Source organism: Nerophis ophidion, linkage group LG02 (assembly GCF_033978795.1).
Source record: "Nerophis ophidion isolate RoL-2023_Sa linkage group LG02, RoL_Noph_v1.0, whole genome shotgun sequence".
NCBI classification, from domain to species: domain Eukaryota; kingdom Metazoa; phylum Chordata; class Actinopteri; order Syngnathiformes; family Syngnathidae; genus Nerophis; species Nerophis ophidion.
Genome location: NC_084612.1, coordinates 53,310,480 through 53,332,831, shown reverse-complemented (window position 1 = coordinate 53,332,831; position 22,352 = coordinate 53,310,480). Strand labels below are relative to the sequence as shown.

The window sequence follows — 22,352 nt, the reverse complement described above, 5'->3', positions numbered from 1 at the left end:
TATGGCAGTACCAAGGTGCAGTATAGAGTACAAAGAAGTATTCAACACAGCATGTAAGGTATGGCAGTACCAAGGTGCAGTATAGCGTACAAAGAAGTATTCAACACAGTATGTAAGGTATGGCAGTACCAAGGTGCAGTATAGAGTACAAAGAAGTATTCAACACAGTATGCTTCCTCCGGCGTCCCATTTAGTTTAATGAAGATCTTACAGTTCGTTAGCCAGGTTTGTTGAATCTTTTCCTTGGTGGAGGCATTCTGATGGTCTATATGACAAAGCATCCAGCACAGTGACACAGTGAAGACAAAAAAGTACAAAAAAGCAAATAAGATGTGCTGGTGATGCACAAAGTTATTGTTAAACTAGACAGTCAGACGCGCGCGAACTCCAAACAGGAAGTGACGTGAACAAGTGGAATGGATTGGATACCGACGGAGTAAAAGGGCTTTCTGCCTTACGAGGGGAAACTGAGTGAATAATGACAGGTTATAAGATTATTTATTTTAAACTCTTATTTGGGCCACTCTAAAATGAATATTTCGTCATTTCTATAAAAAAATAAATAAAATAAAATAAAATATAACGCCAAATTATTCAGGGGGGCAGGAGTATATTTTAGGGGGGCTCAAATAGTCCTAGTGACGCCCCTGCTCCATTCCATTCCATTCCAATTATTCTATTTGTTTATATGATGTAAAAGAAATACAATTACTGCTTTTACTGTAAAATTCTGGTGACTGAGCTGCCAGTTTTTAAAGTCCATCCATCCATTTTCTACCGCTTATTCCCTTTCGGGGTTGCGGGGGGCGCTGGCGCCTATCTCAGCTACAATCGGGCGGAAGGCGGGGTACACCCTGGACAAGTCGCCAACTCATCGCAGGGCCAACACAGATAGACAGACAACATTCACACTCACATTCACACACTAGGGCCAATTTAGTGTTGCCAATCAACCTATCCCCAGGTGCATGTCTTTGGAAGTGGGAGGAAGCCGGAGTACCCGGAGGGAACCCACGCATTCACGGGGAGAACATGCAAACTCCACACAGGAAGATCCCGAGCCCGAGCCTGGATTTGAACCCAGGACTGCAGGAACTTCGTATTGTGAGGCAGACGCACTAACCCCTCTGCCACCGTGAAGCCCAGTTTTTAAAGTAAATTTTAATATTTTTTTGCAGCTTGTGTAAAAAAATATTAATGTATTATATATATTCAAATACCACTGTTAAATGTGGCCCTCTGAGGGCAACCATAACTGCAATGTGGCCCTCAATGAAAACCAGTTTGATACCCCTGCTCTATTAAAACAATAGTTATGTCCTGTGATGACATCTTATGTCATATCCACTCTATTACATAGGTGTCAAACTCAAGCCCGGGGGGCCAAATTAGACCCGCCACATTATTTATGTGGCCTGGAAATAATATGCGATAATAAAATGCTTAATCTTTTCTTACTAAATTTTTTTTTTCTTTCCCTTTTGAAATTAAAAATCATGTACTGAATGCAATTGCATATCTTTTAAAATGTATTATTATCGAAATCAAAATATTATCATGTATTCCAAAAATATTTGTAATTGAAATAAAGATAAATAGTAATACTGTACTTAAATATCTACTTGATGTATGATTTCAAAACAAATTATCAATCAAGTTGTAGACTGTAAATTTTACAATAGATTCTATGGTTAAATTCCTGAATTTTTTACCGTAAAATCAATTACTTTATATATATATATATATATATATATATATATATATATATATATATATATATATATATATATATATATATACATATATATATATATTTATATATATATATATATATATATATATATATATATATATATATATATATATATGTATATATATATATATATACAGTAAGACACTAAAACATTGAAAAACTAACCAAACAAAAAATTACAACAAGAACATTTTACGGTAAAAAAAAAAAAAAAAAAAAATTGGCAGCTCTGTCAAAACAGTGTTATTGTTTCTCCATTCCATTCTATTTATTGTATTTGTTTATATGCTGTAAAAAAAAAAAAAAAAAAAGCTTTTACTGTAAAATTCTGGTGTCTGAGCTGCCAGTTTTTAAAGTAAAATTTTAATATGTTTTTGCGGCTTATGTAAAAAAATATTAATGTATATATATATATATATATATATATATATATATATATATATATATATATATATATATATATTACTGTTAAAAGTGGCCCTCTGAGGCCAAACATAACTGCAATTTGGCCCTCAATGAAAATCAGTTTGACACCCCTGCTCTTTTATAACAATATTTATGTCCTGTGATGACATCTAACTGTCATATTCACTCTATAATAACAATATTTATATCATCTGATGAAATCCCACTGACATATTCATTGTATAACAACAATATTTATGTCATGTGATGAGATCTTACCGACATGTTCATCCAAGAAGCAAAGGTCCTTAAGTTCCTTTCCTGATCCCTGCAGCTGTCAAAAAGAAAATCCCGCACAGCCGCCATGTTGTCCGTCTTTGTGGTGTCTGCCAGCGTGCATGAGTACGCCTTGGCTATGGGCTTTGGCTTCTTCTACCCTGTCATGTTCTTCCTCTTTGCCATCTTTGGAGGTGAAGTATGAACTTATTTTTTACAGTATTACACTCCACTAAATAATTGTAGAAAACACCAAAAAAATACTTAAATACATTTCAAATGTCAGCTTATTATGTTACATTGGTCTCAATGAATAAAACAGTTGCATCAGAAAATATATATATATATATATATATATATATATATATATTTATATTACAGAACATTATATATATATATATATATATATATACATATATGTACACAGTACATATACAGTATGATCATGTGTGTATATATATATATATATATATATATAATTAATGGGACTTTACATATATTGTATGTATATTAAAATGATAAGTTATGTTTTCTGAAACAGCCTTTCCAATGAATATATACAATATAGTGTTTGCCACAGAAATAAGATCTATTAAATTTGTTGTATTTTCTCCACGTAGTGGTGTTCAACTTCACCATGAACGACAAGCGACAGAATCCCGTGTTCAACATCATCATGTGGGCGTGTCTCTTCCTGGGCCAAGGTGTGCAGGTGTGCCTCTACTGTCAGGAGTGGTATGCCCAGATACGATGTCCCCGCACCGGGGTATGTATCTACTCTACGTACAGTATATATGCCACATAGTACACAGCCAGCAGAACACCTCCATTCTTATAGTCCTTAGATTTAGAACCTATTCTTCCCAGAGATAAGAATAGTGAATGAATGAATCTGTTCCAGGGTGAAAGTGTCACCACCATAGTGTTCATGTTTCAATCAACATTCAATCGTATAAGAAGTAAGCACTGTGCATATGAAGACATGTAAACAACAAAACATTAGGTAAGCTATGGATGCTTTCTGGAAAAACCTTTCTTCAAGTGTAAAAGGTAGTTAGGCACCAAGTCCAGATACACTAGAGAAGAATAAGTCAACCTTGACTTTTTTGGAGGTCAGTCCCTTCACATGTGGCATTGTTGTCACTTAAATGCTATTTTACTTAGCTGGAGGCTATGATTATAAACAATGTGAGGATGTGAGGAGCCCTAAAACCCGTGACGTCACGCGCACATCGCCTGCTACTTCAGGTAAAGGCAAGGCTTTTTTATTAGCAACCAAAAGTTGCAAACTTTATCGTGGATGTTCTCTACTAAATCCTTTCAGCAAAAATATGGCAGTAGAAACCCCGTTTCCATATGAGTTGGGAATTTGTGTTAGATGTAAATATAAACGGAATACAATGATTTGCAAATCCTTTTCAACCCATATTCAATTGAATGCACTACAAAGACAATATATTTGATGTTCAAACTCATAAAATGTATTTATTTTTGCAAATAATAATTAACTTCGAATTTCATGGCTGCAACACGTGCCAAAGTATTTGGGAAAGGGCATGTTCACCACTGTGTTACATCACATTTTCTTTTAACAACACTCAATAAACGTTTGGGAACAGAGGAAACTAATTGTTGAAGCTTTGAAAGAGGAATTATTTCCCCTTCTTGTTTTATGTAGAGCTTCAGTCGTTCAACAGTCCGGGGTCTCCGCTGTCGTATTTTACACTTCATAATGCGCCACACATTTTTGATGGGAGACATGTCTGGACTGCAGGCGGGCCAGGAAAGTACCTGCACTCTTTTACTAGGAAGCCACGCTGTTGTGACACGTGGTTTGGCATTGATTTGCTGAAATAAGCATGGGTGTCCCTGATAACGATGCTTGGATGACAACATATGTTGCTCCAAAACCTGTACGGACCATTCAGCATTAATGGTGCCTTCACAGATGTGTAAGTTACCCATGCCTTGGGCACTAATACACCCCCATACCATCACAGATGCTGGCTTTTGGTTTTCTTGGTTGCTTTGTTGGGTTTGCTCCTGTTTCTGGCCATGCTCTCTCTACCCCAGCAAACGATGTCGTGGAACACCGCAGAGGCCACCACAGTGTATATTTTTATTTTACTTTTTATTCATACCTGTATATAAAAGTGGCGGGTTGTATTAGTTCCGCTGCTTTAATGTCTTTCATGTCCTTTGTTTTCTTTAATGTTTCCCTCTTACACACATGTAAGAGGGATGTGTACTATGGCTATGAGTTGTTTTTGTTTCCCTTGGCATCAGTCTGGACCCCCTCTCCAGAGGCCCAGGCTTAGACCGATATTTTTATTTTATTTTATTTTTTCCCCCCATTTCCCCCCTTGTTTATCTGTATCTCAGCTTTTTTGTAAGGGGCGCCGGAAGTTGGCAGACCCGTCAGCGATCCTGTTCTGTCTCCCTGTAATGTTTGTCTGATTTTGAATGGGATTGTGCTGAACATGTTAATTTTCCTGAAGGAACTCTCCTGAAGGAATAAATAAAGTACTATCTATCTATCTTTTGAACTTTGCGCCTATAACAATCTGGATGGTTATTTTCCTCTTTGTTCCGGAGGACACCACGTCCACAGTTTCGAAATATAATTTGAAATGTGGACTTGTCATATCACAGAACACTTTTCTACTTTGCATCAGTCCATCTTAGATGAGCTCGGGCCCAGCGAAGCCGGCGGCGTTCCTGAGTGTTGTTGATAAATGACTTTCACTTTGCAAACTAGAGTTTTAACTTGCACTTACAGATATAGCGACCAACTGTAGTTACTGACAGTGGTTTTATGAAGTGTTCCTGAGCCCTTGTAGTGATATCCTTTACACACTGATGTTGGTTTTTGATGCAGTACCACCTGAGGGATCAAAGGTCCGTAATATCATCGCTTACGTGCAGTGATTTTTCCAGATTCTCTGAACCTTTTGATGATTTTACAGACCATAGATGGTAAAATCCCTTTGAGAAATGTTGTTCTAAAACTTTTTCGACAATTTGCTTACAAAGTGGTGACCCTCGCCCCATCCTTGTTTGTGAATTACTTAGCATTTCATGGAAGCTGCTTTTATACCCAATCATGGCACTTACCTGTTCCCAATTAATTTGCACACCTGTGGGATGTTCCAAATAAATGTTCGATGAGCATTCCTCAACTTTATCAGTATTTATTGCCACCTTTCCCAACATCTTTGTCACGTGTTGTTGGCATCAAATTCTAAAGTTAATGATTATTTGCAAAAAATATTTTTTTTTTCAGTTTGAACATCAAATATGTTGTGTTTGTAGCATATTCAAATGAATATGGGTTGAAAATGATTTGCAAATCATTGTATTCTGTTTATATTTACATCTAACACAATTTCCCAACTCATATGGGAACGGGGTTTGTACATGAAAATAAGGAATGTGGGATTTACAATATTAACTATGAATGGTAAAACACTATATATTGACAACATATGAATGTCACCCTCCCTGTACATCCACATATTTTACATTCAAACAAAATTGCAACAAACGGCGAAATATGAGCGTGAAGGGTAAAAAAACAACCCACCTACAATGATATATCACTAAGCTTTATAACTTTGTTGTAAAAATCTCCTTCCACGTCTGTCCCTGACACCCACGTTTCATGGCTCTGGAAACCTTCAGTGGAAACGATCCTCACCCACACTGCTTGGGGCCTCGTCTGAGTAGCTGTGACTACATTACCATAGTAACTAATTACATTACCATTATAACTAGTAGGGTTGTACGGTGTACCGGTATTAGTGTAGTACCAAATACTAATGAATTGTATTCGGTACTACACCGCCTCTAAAAAGTACGAGTCCCCCACCCTTTGCAGTGGTCTTTCTTCAGTTATTTGGAAAAAAAGATATAAAAATAACTAAAAAAACGTGTTGAAAAATAAACAAGTGATTCAATTATAAATAAAGACTTCTACTCATAGAAGTAATTATCAACTTAAAGTGCCCTCTTTGGGGATTGTAAGAGATATATCTGGATTCATGAACTTCATTCTAAACATTTATTCACCAAAAAATACATCTTTAACATCAATATTTATGGAACATGTCCACAAAAAATTTTAGCTGTCAACACTGAATATTGCATTGTTACATTTGTCACAGTCTACTTACAGTCATATTTTGTTGAAGTATTATTCAATAAATATTAGGGCTGTGAATCTTTGGGTGTCCCACGATTCGATTCAATATCGATTCTTGGGGTCACGATTCGATAATATATCGATTTTTTGGATTCGATTCGATTCTCGATTCAAAAACGATATTTTTCGAATTCAAAACAATTCTGTATTCATTCAATACATAGGATTTTTAGTAGATTGCACAGTTCAGTACATATTCCGTACAATTGACCACTAAATGGTAAAACCCGAATAAGTTTTTCAACTTGTTTAAGTCGGGGTCCACGTTAACCAATTCATCGTACACATATATACTATCAGCATAATACAGTCATCACACAGGTTAATCATAATAGTATGTACATTGAATTATTTACATTATTTACAATCCGGGGGGTGGGATGAGGAGCTTTGGTTGATATCAGTACTTCAGTCATCAACAATTGCATCAACAGAGAAATGTGGACATTGAAACAGTGTAGGTCTTACTTAGTAGGATATGTACAGCCAGCAGAGAACATAGTGAGTTCAGATAGCATAAGAACAAGTATATACATTAGAAGTACATTTGATTATTTACATTAGGTTGTTTATAATCCGGGAAGATGGGATGTGAATGGAGGAGGGTATTAGTAAAGTGTTGAAGTTGCCTGGACATGTTGTTTTAGAGCGGTTTTGAAGGAATATAGAGATGCATTTACTTTTCTACCTGTTGGGAGTGCATTCCACATTGATGTGGCATAGAAAGAGAATAAGTTAAGACCTTTGTTAGATCGGAATCTGGGTTTAACGTGGTTTGTAGAGCTCCCCCTGGTGTTGTGGTTATGGCACTCATGTGCACAAGACAAACATACTTGTATCATGTGCACAAGACACACACATACACCTGTATCATGTGCACAAGACAAACACACACCTATATCATGTGCATAAGACAAACACACACATGTACCATGTGCACAAGACACGCACAGATGTATTATGTGCACAAGACAAACACACACATGTATCATGTGCACAAGACACACACACACCTATATCATGTGCACAAGAAAAACACACACATGTATCATGTGCACAAGACACGCACACATGTATTATGTGCACAAGACAAACACACACCTATATCATGTGCACAAGACAAACACACACATGTATCATGTGCACAAGACACGCACACATGTATCATGCGCACAACACAGACACACGTATCATGTGCAAAAGACACACACACACACATGTATCATGTGTATGAGACAAACACACACCTGTATCATGTGCACAAGACACCACACACATGTTTCATGTGCACAAGACAAACACACAAGTATCATATGCACAAGACAAACACACACCTGTATTATGTGCACAAGACCAACACAAACACATGTATCATGTGCACAAGACAAACACACACATGCATCATGTGCACAAGACAAACACACACCTGTATCATGTGCATAAGACAAACACATGTATCATGTGCACAAGACAAACACACACACATGTATCATGTGCACAACATTTAGTGTTAGAAAGCCCCGAGTCTTTGATGATGTCAAAGCAGGATTTACTGATCACTGACTTACTGACAGATGGCCTACTTAACTATCAATTGTAGGACCTCCCCGTTGTAGGCACATCTGGCAGCACCCCCCCCCCCCCCCCCCCCCCCCAACACACACACACGCACGCAACAAGCATGCGCACACACACATGTTTGTACTCGTTACCTTTTTGAGACGTCCGAATAATGCCTCCCTCTTTAGGACCACCCTTTCTAGATATGTAAAGATTTGTATTTACAACATTAATAATATATACATACCATGTAAATATAAAAAAAGCTTGTTTTAAAAAAAATTGGGGAATTTCACAAGAAAAAGGTCACAATTTCACAAGAAAAACTTGGAATTTTGGCCGCGTTATAATAAAAGTCATTGTTTTACTCAATTTTGCAATATTATGATAAAAAGTTGGAATTTTACTCAACAACAGTCAAAATTTTACAAGAAAAGCTTGAAATGTTGGCAATTTTATGAAGGGTCATAATTTTACTCGACAAAAGTAACAATTTTGTAAGACTACTTTAAAATATTGGCAATGTTATAATAATAATTGTAATTTAACTTGGCAAAATGATGACAAAAGTCATCATTTTTTACTCCAAGAAAGGTCACTATTTTATAAGAACAATTGGCAATATTGTGATAAAAGTCAGAATTTTAAATGACAAATGTCATCATTTTACATAAAAAAGTAATAATTTTATGAGAAAATATTGCAGAATATTGCAGAAACAGAAAGAATGTGAGACATTGTTCCCAATTTTATATTACAGAAGTCGACATATTGGAAAAAAAGACTCCATTTATTTTTTTGTTTTCCTTTTTTTGTTTGTAATTGTTTTTTCATTATTCATTATTTACTTTGTTATTACAGTATGTATAAATATTTATTTTATTTGTTTTATTAATTTTGGCCAAAGGGTTTGCATTTCAATTTCTTACACACACTTGTTATTTCATATGTTGACCAAAGGGAGCACTTTTAAAAGCGACAGTCAATTTGAAAAAATCCCTCCTTTTTGGGACCACTCTCATTTTGATACATGTCACTAGCAAGGGTGCAAATGAGACATTGTCTATTAGATGCAATGTTATTGGTACCATGATTTATGTCATGGGTGTCAAACTCTGGCCTGCGGGCCAAATTTGGCCCGCCGTGTAAATTTGATTTGGCCCTTGAGGCAATATCAAATTAACATTAGAGCTGGCTCGCCGGTATTATACAGCGGCTGTGCCGCTGTAACGACCGTATTTACCGCTATTACTCATACTTGCCAACCCTCCGGATTTTCCCAGGAGACTCCCGAAGTTCAGTGCGCCTCCCGAAAATCTCCAGGGGCAACCATTCTCCCAAATTTCTCCCAATATCCACCCGGACAACTATATTGGGGGCGTGCCTTTAGCGTCCTCTACAACCTGTCGTCACGTCTGCTTTTCCTCCATACAAACTGAGTGCCAGCCCAGCCACATAATATGCGGCTTTTACACACACTTAAGCGAATGCGATGCATACTTGGTCAACAGCCATACAGGTTACACTGAGGGTGGTCGTATAAACAACTTTAACACTGTTACAAATATGCGCCACACTGTGAACCCGCACCAAACAATAAAGACAAACACATTTCGGGAGAACATCTGCACCGTAACACAACATAAACACGGGGCGGTATAGCTCGGTTGGTAGAGCAGCTGTGCCAGCAACTTGAGGGTTGCAGGTTCGATACCCGCTTCCGCCTTCCTAGTCAGTGCCGTTGTGTCCTTGGGCAAGACACTTTACCCACCTGCTCCCAGTGCCACCCACGCTGGTTTAATTGTAACTTAGATATTGGGTTTCACTATGTAAAGCGCTTTGAGTCACTTGAGGAAAAAGCGCTATATGAATATAATTCACGTCACTAATTCACAACAGAACAAATACCCAGAACCCGTTGCAGCACTAAATCTTCCGGGAAGCTATAATATACATCCCCCGCTACCACCAAACCATGCCCCTCCCAACCTTGCCCACCTAATTATTTTATTTTCAAATGTATTAGCCTGTGGAAAAAGTTAATGTTGATATTTACCTCAGAATTCTGCAAATAAAAAAGAAGCATCTTTTTTTATTTTTATTTGATTTAATATACCATTGATTTTATTTATTTTGTTTTTTGAAAGTTTATTTTGCACTATTAAGTTGTATAAGCGTTACTTGTTCCATATTCAGTGTTAAAGCAAATCAGTGTAGCAAACTGAGCAATAATTAACGTTTTATTCATGCATTCTCTCTTGCTACTTCAAGGCTTGAATGTTTGATTCATTCACTATTGTTATTTTATTTTTCAATGTATTATTAGCCTGTGGAAAAAGTTTATTTTGATATTTACCTCAGAAGGATGCAAATCGAAAAGCGGCATTCATTTTTTATCAAAAAATGTTTTGATATGCCATTGATATTTTTTAATTATTATTATTATTTGAAACTCGATTTTGCATGTCACTATAAAGTTATTTAAGCCTTGCTTGTTCAATATTTAATGCAAAACTTGTTTGGGTCCCTATTAAAAGGTTAATTTGTTCAACCTCGGCACATTCTGTATTTGAGTTTGACACCCATGATTTATGTCATCACTTGTTCACACCTCCTCATATGGAAGATACTTTTCCTTCATCTCTCAAGAAGGGTAGAAATACAACACACACACACACGCACGCACGCACGCACGCACGCACGCACACACACACACACACACACACACACACACAAAATGTAAACAACTGAGAGTAGAATGTCACATACTAAAACAAGATAAAGAGTAAAAAGTATTAAATTATTATTATTGTTACTGGAAAGTTATTTTTTTTCTTGCAGAATAGTGTGTGGGAGTTAGTGACGCCTCGCTCGTGGTCCTGCAGCCAGCAGAGATGAACATGAAGGACGCAGTTGTGACGGAATCAACCATTTATGCTCACAGACTCCCTTTTAAGTGTGAGTAAAGCTCACATTTTTGCCGATGAAACACTTGATATAAATTAGTCAGAGTACAGCTGGTGTAATCATTCAAATAAGTCAATGCAGAAATGTGAGTAAGTGACTTTTTCCTGAAGAAAAGTCATCGATACACATTTAGTGAGCTGTTTTTAAGATGTGTAGCAAAGCCTACTTTATTCCATGAAGTGGTGGGCGTTTACTTTCTACTTTTTATGTGTATTGGATCGTATTGGATTGTGTGGTAAAGGTTGTACCTGAATGCATGAATGCTGAAGTCATGCAGGAGATGGACTGTATAAATACTGCATAAATGTACTGTATATTGGTGTATTTGCCAATAAAGTCTGTCTTTTCTTCTTCTGCTGTGTCAATGTGGAGCATGTCAAATTACGTTTGGAGAAGTAATAAACACGTCTAACTGTTCTTGGAAGAAAGCCCACCGTATGTACATTTGTATTACTGCATGTATGTATTATATACAGTATGTATTATAAATGTATTGTATATGTATTTACAGGACATGTTGAAGCATGTGATGTGTCCCTGCCAATCAGTAAACAATGACAATGTATCACTACTTAAAATACTTAAAAACATGTTCAGCCCAGCAAATCACCCAATAAAACAAATACATTTGTTGAATACTATATATATATATATATATATATATAATTTTAAAATAAAGATACATTTATAAAAGTACTTCCATTTTTCTTCGTATTTGATCATTTTTATATTTATTATATAGTGTAATGTCTGTGCTTTATATACATGTATATATACATACATATATATATGTATACATACATATATATACACAAATATATAAATGTTTATATATATATACATATCTATATATATATACATACATATCTATATATATCTATATATATATATACATATATATATATATATATATATATATATATATATATATATATATACATATAAAAATCTCCTGATGATTGAGGGAACCCCTCATGAAACAGTTCTGTAAAGATGAAGTAGTCTTGTGATTTTTCCCACACCTACATATATATATATATATATATATATATATATATATATATATATATATATATATATAGGTATATAAACATGTATGTATATACTTATACTGTATATACAGTGAAGAAAATAAGTATTTGAACACCCTGCTATTTTGCAAGTTCTCCCACTTAGAAATCATGGATGGGTCTCAAATTTTCCCGGTAAGTGCATGTCCACTATGAGATAACCTAAAAAGAAAAATCCAGAAATCACAATATATGATTTTTTAACAATTTATTTGTGTGATAAAGCTGGAAAAAAGATTTTGAACACCAACATTAATATTTGGTCGAGTAGCCTTTGTTTGCAATTACAGAGGTCAAACATTTCCTGTAGTTCTTCACCAGGTTTACACAGATTGAAGAAGGGATTTTGGGCCACTCCTCCGCACAGATCTTCTCTAGATCAGTCAGGTTTCTGGGCTTTCAGCTTCCTCCAAAGATTTTCAATTGGATTTAGGCCTGGAGACTGACTAGACCACTCCAGAACCTTGATATGGTTCTTACAAAGCCACTTCTTGGTTTTCCTGGCTGTGAGCTTTGGGTCATTGTCATGTTGGAAGATCCAGCCACGACTCATCTTCAATGATTTGACTGAGGGAAGGAGATTTTTGGCCAAAATCTCACAATAGATGGCTGCAGTCATCCTCTCCTTAATACAGTACAGTCGTCATGTCCCATGAGCTGAAAAATACCCCCAAAGCATGATGCTACCACCCCCATGCTTCACAGTAGGGATGGTGTTCTTGAGATGGTACACATCATTCTTCTTCCTCCAAACACGCATAGTGGAATTATGACCAAAGAGGTCAATTTTGGTCTCGACTGTCCACACAACTTTCTCCTATGTCTCCTCTGGATCATCCAAATGGTCATTGGCAAACTTAAGACGGGCCTTAACATGTGCTGGTTTAAGCAGGGGAAACTTCCGTGCCATGCATGATTTCAAACCATGACGTCTTAGTGTATTACCAACAGTGATCATGGAAACAGTGGTCCCAGCTCTTTTCAGGTCATTGACTAAGTCCTGCCGTGTAGTCCTGGGCTGACTCCTCACCTTTCTTAGCATCATTGAGACCCCACAAGGTGATATCTTGCATGGGGCTCCACTCCGATTGAGATTGACCGTCACATTTAACTTCTTCCATTTTCTAATGATTGCTCCAACAGTGGACCTTTTTTCACCAAGTTACTTGGCTTTTTTTTCAGAGCCCTTTCCATCCATGTGGAGTTGCACAATTTTTTCTCTGGTGTCTTTGAACAGCTCTTTGCTCTTAGCCATGCTGAATGTTTGGGTCTTACTGATTGTATGGGGTGGACAGGACGGTGTCTTTATGCAGCTAATGAACTCACACAGGTGCATCTGATTCTGGATAATACAGTGGAGTAGAGGAGGACTTTTAAAGGCGTACTAACAGGTATTTGAGGGTCAGAATTCTAGCTGGTAGACAGGAGTTCAAATACTTATTTTCAGCTGTATCACACAAATAAATTGTTAAAAAATCATAGATTGTGATTTCTGGATTTTTCTTTTTAGGTTATCTCTCATACAGTGGACATGCACCTACTGTGAACATTTCAGACCCCTCCATGATTTCTAGGTGGGAGAACTTGCAAAATAACAGGGTGTTCAAATACTTATTTTCTTGACTGTATACATATGTATATAAACATGTATGTATATACATATACATATGTATATACATACTGTGGCTATGAGTTTTTTTTCCCCTTGGCCTCAGTCTGCACCCCCTCTCCATGTCCCAGGCTAAGCCCGATTTTTTTCATTTTATTTTAATCTTCTATTTTTTTCTCCCATTCCCCCCCATGTTTATATACACACACGTATATAAACATGTGTGTATATATATATATATATATATATAATCTTGAATTTAGTAAGAGGGTAATATGTAATTATTTAAAACCAACACATATTTCACCTAGTCTTTCAGGTATGAAGGCAAGTAATTATGTCAATAATTTACAACTCAATAAATGATTAAAGATGATTAAATACAAAGAATGAGTTCACCAGCCGATTAGGGAACAGTTATAATTCCATTTATTATTGCATCTTAGAAATACATATTTATAATAGATCACAGCAAATCAGTGTGGAGGCGAAAATTATAGTTAAATATTAGGAAACATGATGTCCAAAATGTTAAACAATGAGGGAAAACATGTTTGCATTGATGTATGATTTATAAACACAGTACAGCAGACATCTGCAGACCATAGTTCTCCTTTGAGAAGAACATGTTCATTATTGTGGTTGTTGGAGATATTGAAGACATATAACATAAACATCTTCCTCTGTGTCAAACAATTCTTCATCCTTGACTTGGAAGATGTTTAAAAATACTGCAGAATCCCACACAAAACCTCTGCTAGGCTGGTTTTAACCCAGAAAAACCTCAATAAGGACCAGGACCTCAGCTGCAGGTCAGCTGTGTGTGTGTGTTCTTGTATTTATAACCTTCTTGAGACATGAAAAAGGAAAAGTAGCTTCCATGAGAGTAGATGTGAATAAGTTAGGACATAAATCATGGTCCTAATTCGGAAAACCATTGCATCTAATAGAGAGACAAATACTAGAGTCCGTGAACATTGCTCCAGAGTCAGGATTTTTTGTTGATTTAATGTGCATACAAAAGTAAATATTGACAAAACAACAAATATATGATAAAACAACACGGCAGCTAAAGGGCTTCCCTATTCATCCCCGAAAAAAGCCGCCAGGTGAACAACTTATTTTACAACCTCCGGTGCTGACGTAAGACAACCCATATGTGACCAAAGGATGAACAAATACACTACGCTACTAAGACTATAGTGGCCAGGTAACAGTTAGCTTCTACCACTGGGTTGCCCAAAGTGCAGCACAGGGGCCATCTGTGGTCCCTGACTCCTTTGTCATTGGCCTTAAGCACATTACAAAAAAAAAAAAAAATAGAGATCTCATTCGTGGTGAAATCTATCAAATTGGGGTGGTCCCAAAAAGGAGGGTGTCAGGTTCAAACACTGATGACATCTATTAAACAAGATAAGAAGCAAGGAATTAAACCGAGACAGAATTAAATTTTGCTCAATTGAGGAGACGTCTGGAGTGTACTCTTTGTAAAGTCTCACCACGCTCCTCACGAAAGATTGTACGCCTCCTCTTTTATTTGGACTTTTCCTGATTACATGGCAACGGCTGTTTCTAAGAGAGGGTGTCATAAACAGCTATCACCTTTGATTTCAAACGGTTCAAAGAAAAGGTCATAAACAGCCGTTTCCCTCGGTCACAGAACAGTTCAAAGAAAAGGTCGCCTGGTCCTGCTTCCTCTTTGCGTTGTAGTTCTCGGGTCTAAACAAAACATTTCTGTGGAATACAATACATCAAAGAAACTGAACACTTTCATGTTGCTTCCCATCCTACACAGTGGAGTTTTACAAGCCTTCTTCTTGGTAGGTTCAAAGACAGCTTTTGTCTTCTCGCCGGGAACTCAATGTAACAGTTTTGTGATAACTTAGATCCAATTATTCTGACAGGGGGATTTTTCAAATGGACTGTTGTGAAATTTGAAATAACAAGTGTGTGTAAAAAAGTGTTGAAGCGCTCCATCTCTGGCTAACATATGCAATAACAAGTGTGTAACACATTGAATTGCGCCTCCTTCGGCCAACATTTATTTGAATAAAATAAATTTAATATGTATATAAAGACATACTATAATAACTTGAAGTGAATAATGTAGAATTAAAAAACAATTACAAACAAAAAAATGGACTAAAAGCAGTCTTTTTTGTGTCGACTTTTTTCTTAAAAAATTGGGAACAATTCCTCATATTCTTTCTGTAATATTGCAATATTTTTTCATAAAATAATTACTTTTTTTATCTAAAATTATTAATTTTAAATGCAAAATGACATTTGTCACATATAATTCTGACTTTTGTCTCAATATTTCAATTTTTTTGTTGTCCGATTATTATTATAATATTGCCAACATTATACAGTTTTCTTATAAAACTGACTTTTGTTGAGTAAAATAACAACTATTTTCATAAAACTGCCAACATTTTGAGCTTTTCTTCTAAAATTGATGTTATTGAATGTTATTGTATCATAATATTGCATAAATCTTCCGTTTTTCTTGAAAAATTGTCACTCGCCATGAGTAAAATGACGACTTATTATAACACTTCAAAATTCAAAGTTTTTCATGTGAAATTGTGACCTTTTTCTTGTGAAATTCCAACTCATTTTTTACAAGCTTTTTTTATACTTGTATAGTGTGTATATATTATGTTGTAAATACACTTCTTTATATATCTAGAAAGGGTGGTCCTAAAGAGGGAAGGATTTTTATCAGGTCTCAAGAAGGTAACAAATACAATAAAGTGTGTGTGTGTGTGTGTGTGTGTGTTCATGAACGACAACAATCATCAGTGACATCAAAAATGCAACAATTTATTAAAGTCAGTTATGGAGCGACACATTTGCCAAGGGCACCATTAGAGTCTTTAAAGATGCGTTCAGGGACGATGGGAAGCGACAACGATGCTGCAGAGACAACTGGGTTGGGTGATGACGGGGATTAACGGTGACTTGCATGGAAAGCAGCCGGCGCTGTGCTGTGCTGTGCTGTGGCGTGCACGTACATCACGCCAATGTGGACTCACCATGCAAAGCAGTAGTCTTTTATTTTAGTCCCCAATGTTCATTAGCAATATGAATAATCAGGATTTAGCACAGGAGAGCAGGGACAGAAAAGTGACATTTCACAACAAACTCACTCGTTTGTCCGTCACTTGATGGCAGCACAGCTACAAAATATCAATAAATTAAAAACACCAACAAAGAAAATCATGCAGTTTACTCCCAAAATACTTCTTTAAAGGGGAACATTATCACAATTTCAGAAGGGTTTAAATTAATAAAAATTAGTTCCCAGTGGCTTATTTTATTTTTTGAAGTTTTTTTCAAAATTTTACCCATTGTGGAATATCCCGAAAAGGCTTTAAAGTGCCTGATTTTTGCTATCTGTGAAGCCACCGTCCATTTTTCTGTGACGTCATCCAGTGGTATACATGCTATCCAGGTGGATAGCACAGCAAGATATAGCGACATTAGCTTGGATTCAGACTCAGATTTCAGCGGTTTAAGCGTTTCAAAAGATTACGCATGTATTGAAACGGATGGTTGGAGTATGGAGGCAGATAGCGAAAATGAAATTTAAGAAGAAACTGAAGCTATTGAGCGAATAGCTATTGACGCTATTCGGCCATGTCTGCCTTAGAATCACCGGTAAAATGTGCAGATCAAACGATCGGGACTTTCGCATCTTGTGACACTGGAGCAACTTAAATCTGTCGATTGGTAAGTGTTTGTTTGGCATGAAATGTGGGTGGAGGGAAACGCTGAATGCAAATATAGCTACAAATGTACATACAGCTAGCCTAAATAGCATGTTAGCATCGATTAGCTGGCAGTCATGCCGCGACCAAATATGTTTGATTAGCACATAAATCAATAACATCAACAAAACTCACCTTTGTGATTTCGTTGACTTTATCGTTGGAAATGCATCTGCAGGATATTTATACATCTCTGTACCATGTCTGCCTTAGCATCGCCGGTAAAATGTGCAGACCAAACAATCGGGACTTTCGCATCTTGTGACATTGGAGCAACTTAAATCCGTCGATTGGTAAGTGTTTGTTTGGCATTAAATGTGGATGGCGAGAAAGGCTGGATGCAAATATAGCTACAAATGTACGAACAGCTAGCCTAAATAGCATGTTAGCATCGATTAGCATGCCGTGCTAATCGATGCACATTCTACGTAAATCAACTTGAATCAGTCCCTGATCGTGTTGTTACACCATCCGACAACACACCGCCGAGGCATGATGTCTCCAAGGTTCGGAAAACAGTTGAAAAAACGGAAAATAACAGAGCTGATTTGACTTGATATTTATAATGAGTTTGAGAAAATGGCGGTTGACTACCTAGGTGACGTCACGTTGTGTGACGTCATTGCTTCGAGAGCAAATAATAGAAAGTTTAATTCGCCAAAATTCAACCATTTAGAGTTCGGAAATCGGTTAAAAAAAATATGGTCTTTTTTCTGCAACATCAAGGTATATATTGACGCTTACATAGGTCTGGTGATAATGTTCCCCTTTAAATGCAACAATGTTTGTGTCTTACACTCTTGCCACAATGCTAACATCAGATTGCTTTATTATCTTTCAGGGAAATAAATAAATATTGTGTATGCAACAATTTTAATCCGCCTCATTAGTTATAGATGGTTAGCATGCTCATGTTAGCATGGGTTACGTATCAAATTATGTGACTACAATTTACGGCTGCGAAATTAATTAAAAAGGTGCGACATTAGCTCAAAAGTTAGCATGCTAGATTATGCAAACCTCTCCAACATACCACTCATCCTGGACATTTAAAATAATATGCTTCCCAGTCCCCTAAATTCTCAGATTACTTGGAAATTACAAAAAAATGCATCAGCATGATAGATTAAGCAAACCGTTTCAACATACTACTCATCCTGGACATTTAAACCAATATGTTTCCCAGTTCCTTAAATACCCGGATTACCCGGAAATTAGCAAAAAATGCATTAGTATGCTCACATTAGCATGAGAGATTATGCGAACCGTTCAAACATCCCACTCATCCTGGACATTTAAGACAATATTTTTCCCAGTTCGTTATATTCCCGGAGATTACCAAAAAAAGTGTTAGAATGCTAACGTTAACATGCGAGATTATGTGAACCGTTCCAACAAACCACTCATCCTGGAGATTTAAGACAATACGTACCAGGAAATTACCAAAAAATGCGTAAACATGCTAACATTAGCATGCTACATTATGCTATCAAACAATGTTTCCCAGTTCCTTAAAATCCCAGATCATCCGTAAATTACCAAAAAAGGTTCCGCACTGAAAATAAACAGGTAATATATAAACTTCTGAATATCCCACATTCTAATCTTAGAAAACTAACTCATTTCACACTATTTATAATATAACTTGGTTACGTGACACATGCTAACTGTTAGCATGCAACCATGCTAACAATAGAATGCTAAATTTTAGGGCCAATTTTACCGCTTTGCACGTCAAGAGTCATATAACTTGGTACGTGACACATGCTAACATTAGAATGCTAAATTGTTTTGGCCAAATTTACTGCCGTGCATGTCAAGAGCCATATAACTTGGTACGTGATATATGATAACTTTTTTTTTGTAATTTTCACAGGTGTACAAACCTTACAGGCAAGAATGAAAGAAAATAAAAACTGGTAACATGTAAAAGCGTGAGTAAGAATGCTAACCAACCAACAGACAACTTTTTCAAACACAACTTTTTCAAACACACAGCTTGCTTCAAAGACGTGCCTGCTACTCTCTGCAGTTGAGTATCTAGGCTGTCACCATGTACGAGTAACTAGGCTGTCACAATGTAAGTGTATGCAGGAAGAAGATGGAAGACGTTGATGTTGACATCTTGAGCTCAGAGCTTTGCCATGAAGTACTCAGTACTCAGTATTTAGCAGAAAGCTGCAGGCAGTGTCACTTGAAGTACTCAGTATATGGCAAGAAGCTGCAGGCAGTGTCACAAAAGTGGTTCATTAAGTGGAGACAACATTTACATCTTTGTAGAAAAACAAAACCCATAGAAAAAAAAGAAACAGGTTTTGACATTTGAGTGTCTTGGCGAACAAACTACTTGTGAGCGCGCTGCTTGGCCAGGCGGGACATGAAGCAGCATGTTACTGTGGCGATGATGACCACGCCCACTAACAAGGCAGCGGCCGCGCCCGCCACCAGAGGTATGAAGAGCAGGTCAGCAGCTGTGGCGGGAAACATTTATTATAATAACATTACAATAATATTTGTTATAATGTATATATAAAAACATTTATTATAATGTATATATGATATTTATTATAATGTATATAATAACATTTATTATAATATATACATAACATTTATTATAATGTATATATAAAATGTATTATGTACATATAACATTTATTATAATGTATATATATCAACATTATAATGTATATATATTTATTATAATGTATTTAGAATATTTATTATAATGTATATATAACAACATGTATTATATGTATATATATTTATTATAATTATATATAATACTATTATGTTTATATAGTAACATGTATTATAATGTATATATAATATAATGTATGTAATAAGATTTATTATAATGTATATAAAATAACATTTATTATAATTTCTATGTATAACGTGTATTATAATGTATGTATAATAATATTTATTATAATGTATATATAATATTATAATGTACACATAATAATATTTATTATAATGTATATATGACAATATATATTATAATGTATATATAGTAACATTTGATAAAATGTATATTTAATAACATGTTTATGTTCAAGTCACATTAAGAGTTTCCTCATGTATTTGTCATTTCAATTAATTGATGTTCATCAAATACAAATTCTTCTAAAAAGTGACATGTAAATATTTATTCTTTAACAAATATTTTCACTTCAATAAAGTGGTCGCTCTTTTTGAAAAAAGGTGAGAGCATTTCATCACCTGCTATAAACAACAGGATTTTTAGGAATGTACTGTGAAAAGACCAGTCCAAAATCCTCTACGAATAGAGTGCTTTGCTGTTTTTATTTCCGAAAAAAAGCCAGTTAAAGATCCTCTATATGACAAAAACGTAGAGTTTTTATTTAGGAATCTACTCTAAAAAGGCCAGTCCAAGATCCGCTGTATTACATTAGTGCTTTGCTGTTTTCTTCAAAAAGCAAGTTAAATATCCTCTACACGACAAAAATGCATTGTTTTTTGTAGGAATCTACTCTCAAAAGGCCAGTCCAAGATCCTCTTTATGAAAAGAGTGCTTTGCTGTTTCTGTAATTAATTTCAAATAGCCAAAATAAAGATCCTCTACATGATAGCAGCGCTTTGCTGTGTTTTTTGTTATCTACTCTAAAAAAAGACTGTCCAAGATCCTCAAATGACAGCAGGCCTGTTGTATGTTGTCTACTGCAAAATGGCCAGTCTAAGATTCTTCATATCAGTGGTCAACAACCTTTTGGTATCCGCGGACCGGTGGGGAGGTGTCCTTTTTTTAATCTTTCTTCTTTGTCATGAAAAAGGGACGTTTTTGTCATTAAAAAGGGAGTTTTTTGTGGTTGGTGCACTATTTGTAAGTGTATATTGTGTTTTTTTATGTTGATTTAATAAAAAAAAAAAAAAAATTATAAATTATAAAAAATTCTTCTGCGGCACGGTACCAATCGGGCCCGGTGGTTGGGGACCACTGCTTTATATGACAAAATCACTGGGATGTTTGTAGGCATCTAATTCGAAAAAGGCCAGTCAAAGATCCTCTATATTACAGGAAGGCTTTGCTGTTTTTATTTTTTTTCCAAAAAGCCAGTTAAAGATCCTCTATATGAAAAAAAATGTATGGTTCTTTTTTTTTTTAGGGATCTACTCTAAAAAGGCCAGTCCAAGATCTGCTATATTACAAGAGTGCTTCGACTGCGGATGTTGTGGATCGGTGGAAGAATACTTCAAAGACCTCCTCAATCCCACCAACATGTCTTCCTACGAGGAAGCGGTGCCTAGGGTTTCTGTGGTGGGCTCTCCTATTTCTGGGGCTGAGCTTGCTGGGGTAGTTAAAAAGCTCCTTGGTGGCAAGGCCCCGGGGCCGATGAGATCTGCGGGGCTATCTTTGTTGACAAGACTCTGCAGCATAGCGTGGACATCGGGGTGGTGCCTCTGGATTGGCAGAACGGGGTGGTAGTTCCTTTCTTTAAAAGGGGAACATTCTCACAATTTCTGAAGATTTAAAACCAATAAAATATCAGTTCCCAGTGGCTTATTTTATTTTTTGAAGTTTTTCTCAAAATTTTACCCATCACGCAATATCCTGAAAAACGGCTTCAAAGTGCCTGATTTTAACCGTTGTTAAATCCACCCGTCCATTATCCTGTGACGTCACAGCGTGACCACACAGATTACGCATGATTTGAAACGGATGGTTGGAGTATGGAGGCAGGTAGCGAAAACGAAATTGAAGAAACTGAAGTTATTG

General features: G+C 36.1%; 2 protein-coding genes across 2 annotated transcripts in view; one reads left to right on the top strand and one right to left on the bottom strand.

Annotated features, from left to right (window-relative positions):
* Positions 1–11,513, top strand: part of soat2 (sterol O-acyltransferase 2) — a 63,319-nt gene extending 51,806 nt beyond the window's left edge. Inside the window, exons 14-16 of the mRNA XM_061874429.1 lie at positions 2,493–2,628; positions 3,055–3,200; positions 11,037–11,513. Of these exons, the coding sequence (XP_061730413.1) occupies positions 2,493–2,628; positions 3,055–3,200; positions 11,037–11,093 (339 nt within the window). The 3' untranslated portion in view covers positions 11,094–11,513. The remainder of the gene's footprint in view (positions 1–2,492; positions 2,629–3,054; positions 3,201–11,036) is intronic.
* Positions 11,514–16,646: 5,133 nt separating this feature from the next.
* Positions 16,647–22,352, bottom strand: part of igsf8 (immunoglobulin superfamily, member 8) — a 50,569-nt gene continuing 44,863 nt past the window's right edge. Inside the window, exon 8 of the mRNA XM_061886425.1 lies at positions 16,647–20,085. Coding sequence (XP_061742409.1) covers positions 19,958–20,085 — 128 coding nt within the window. The 3' untranslated portion in view covers positions 16,647–19,957. The remainder of the gene's footprint in view (positions 20,086–22,352) is intronic.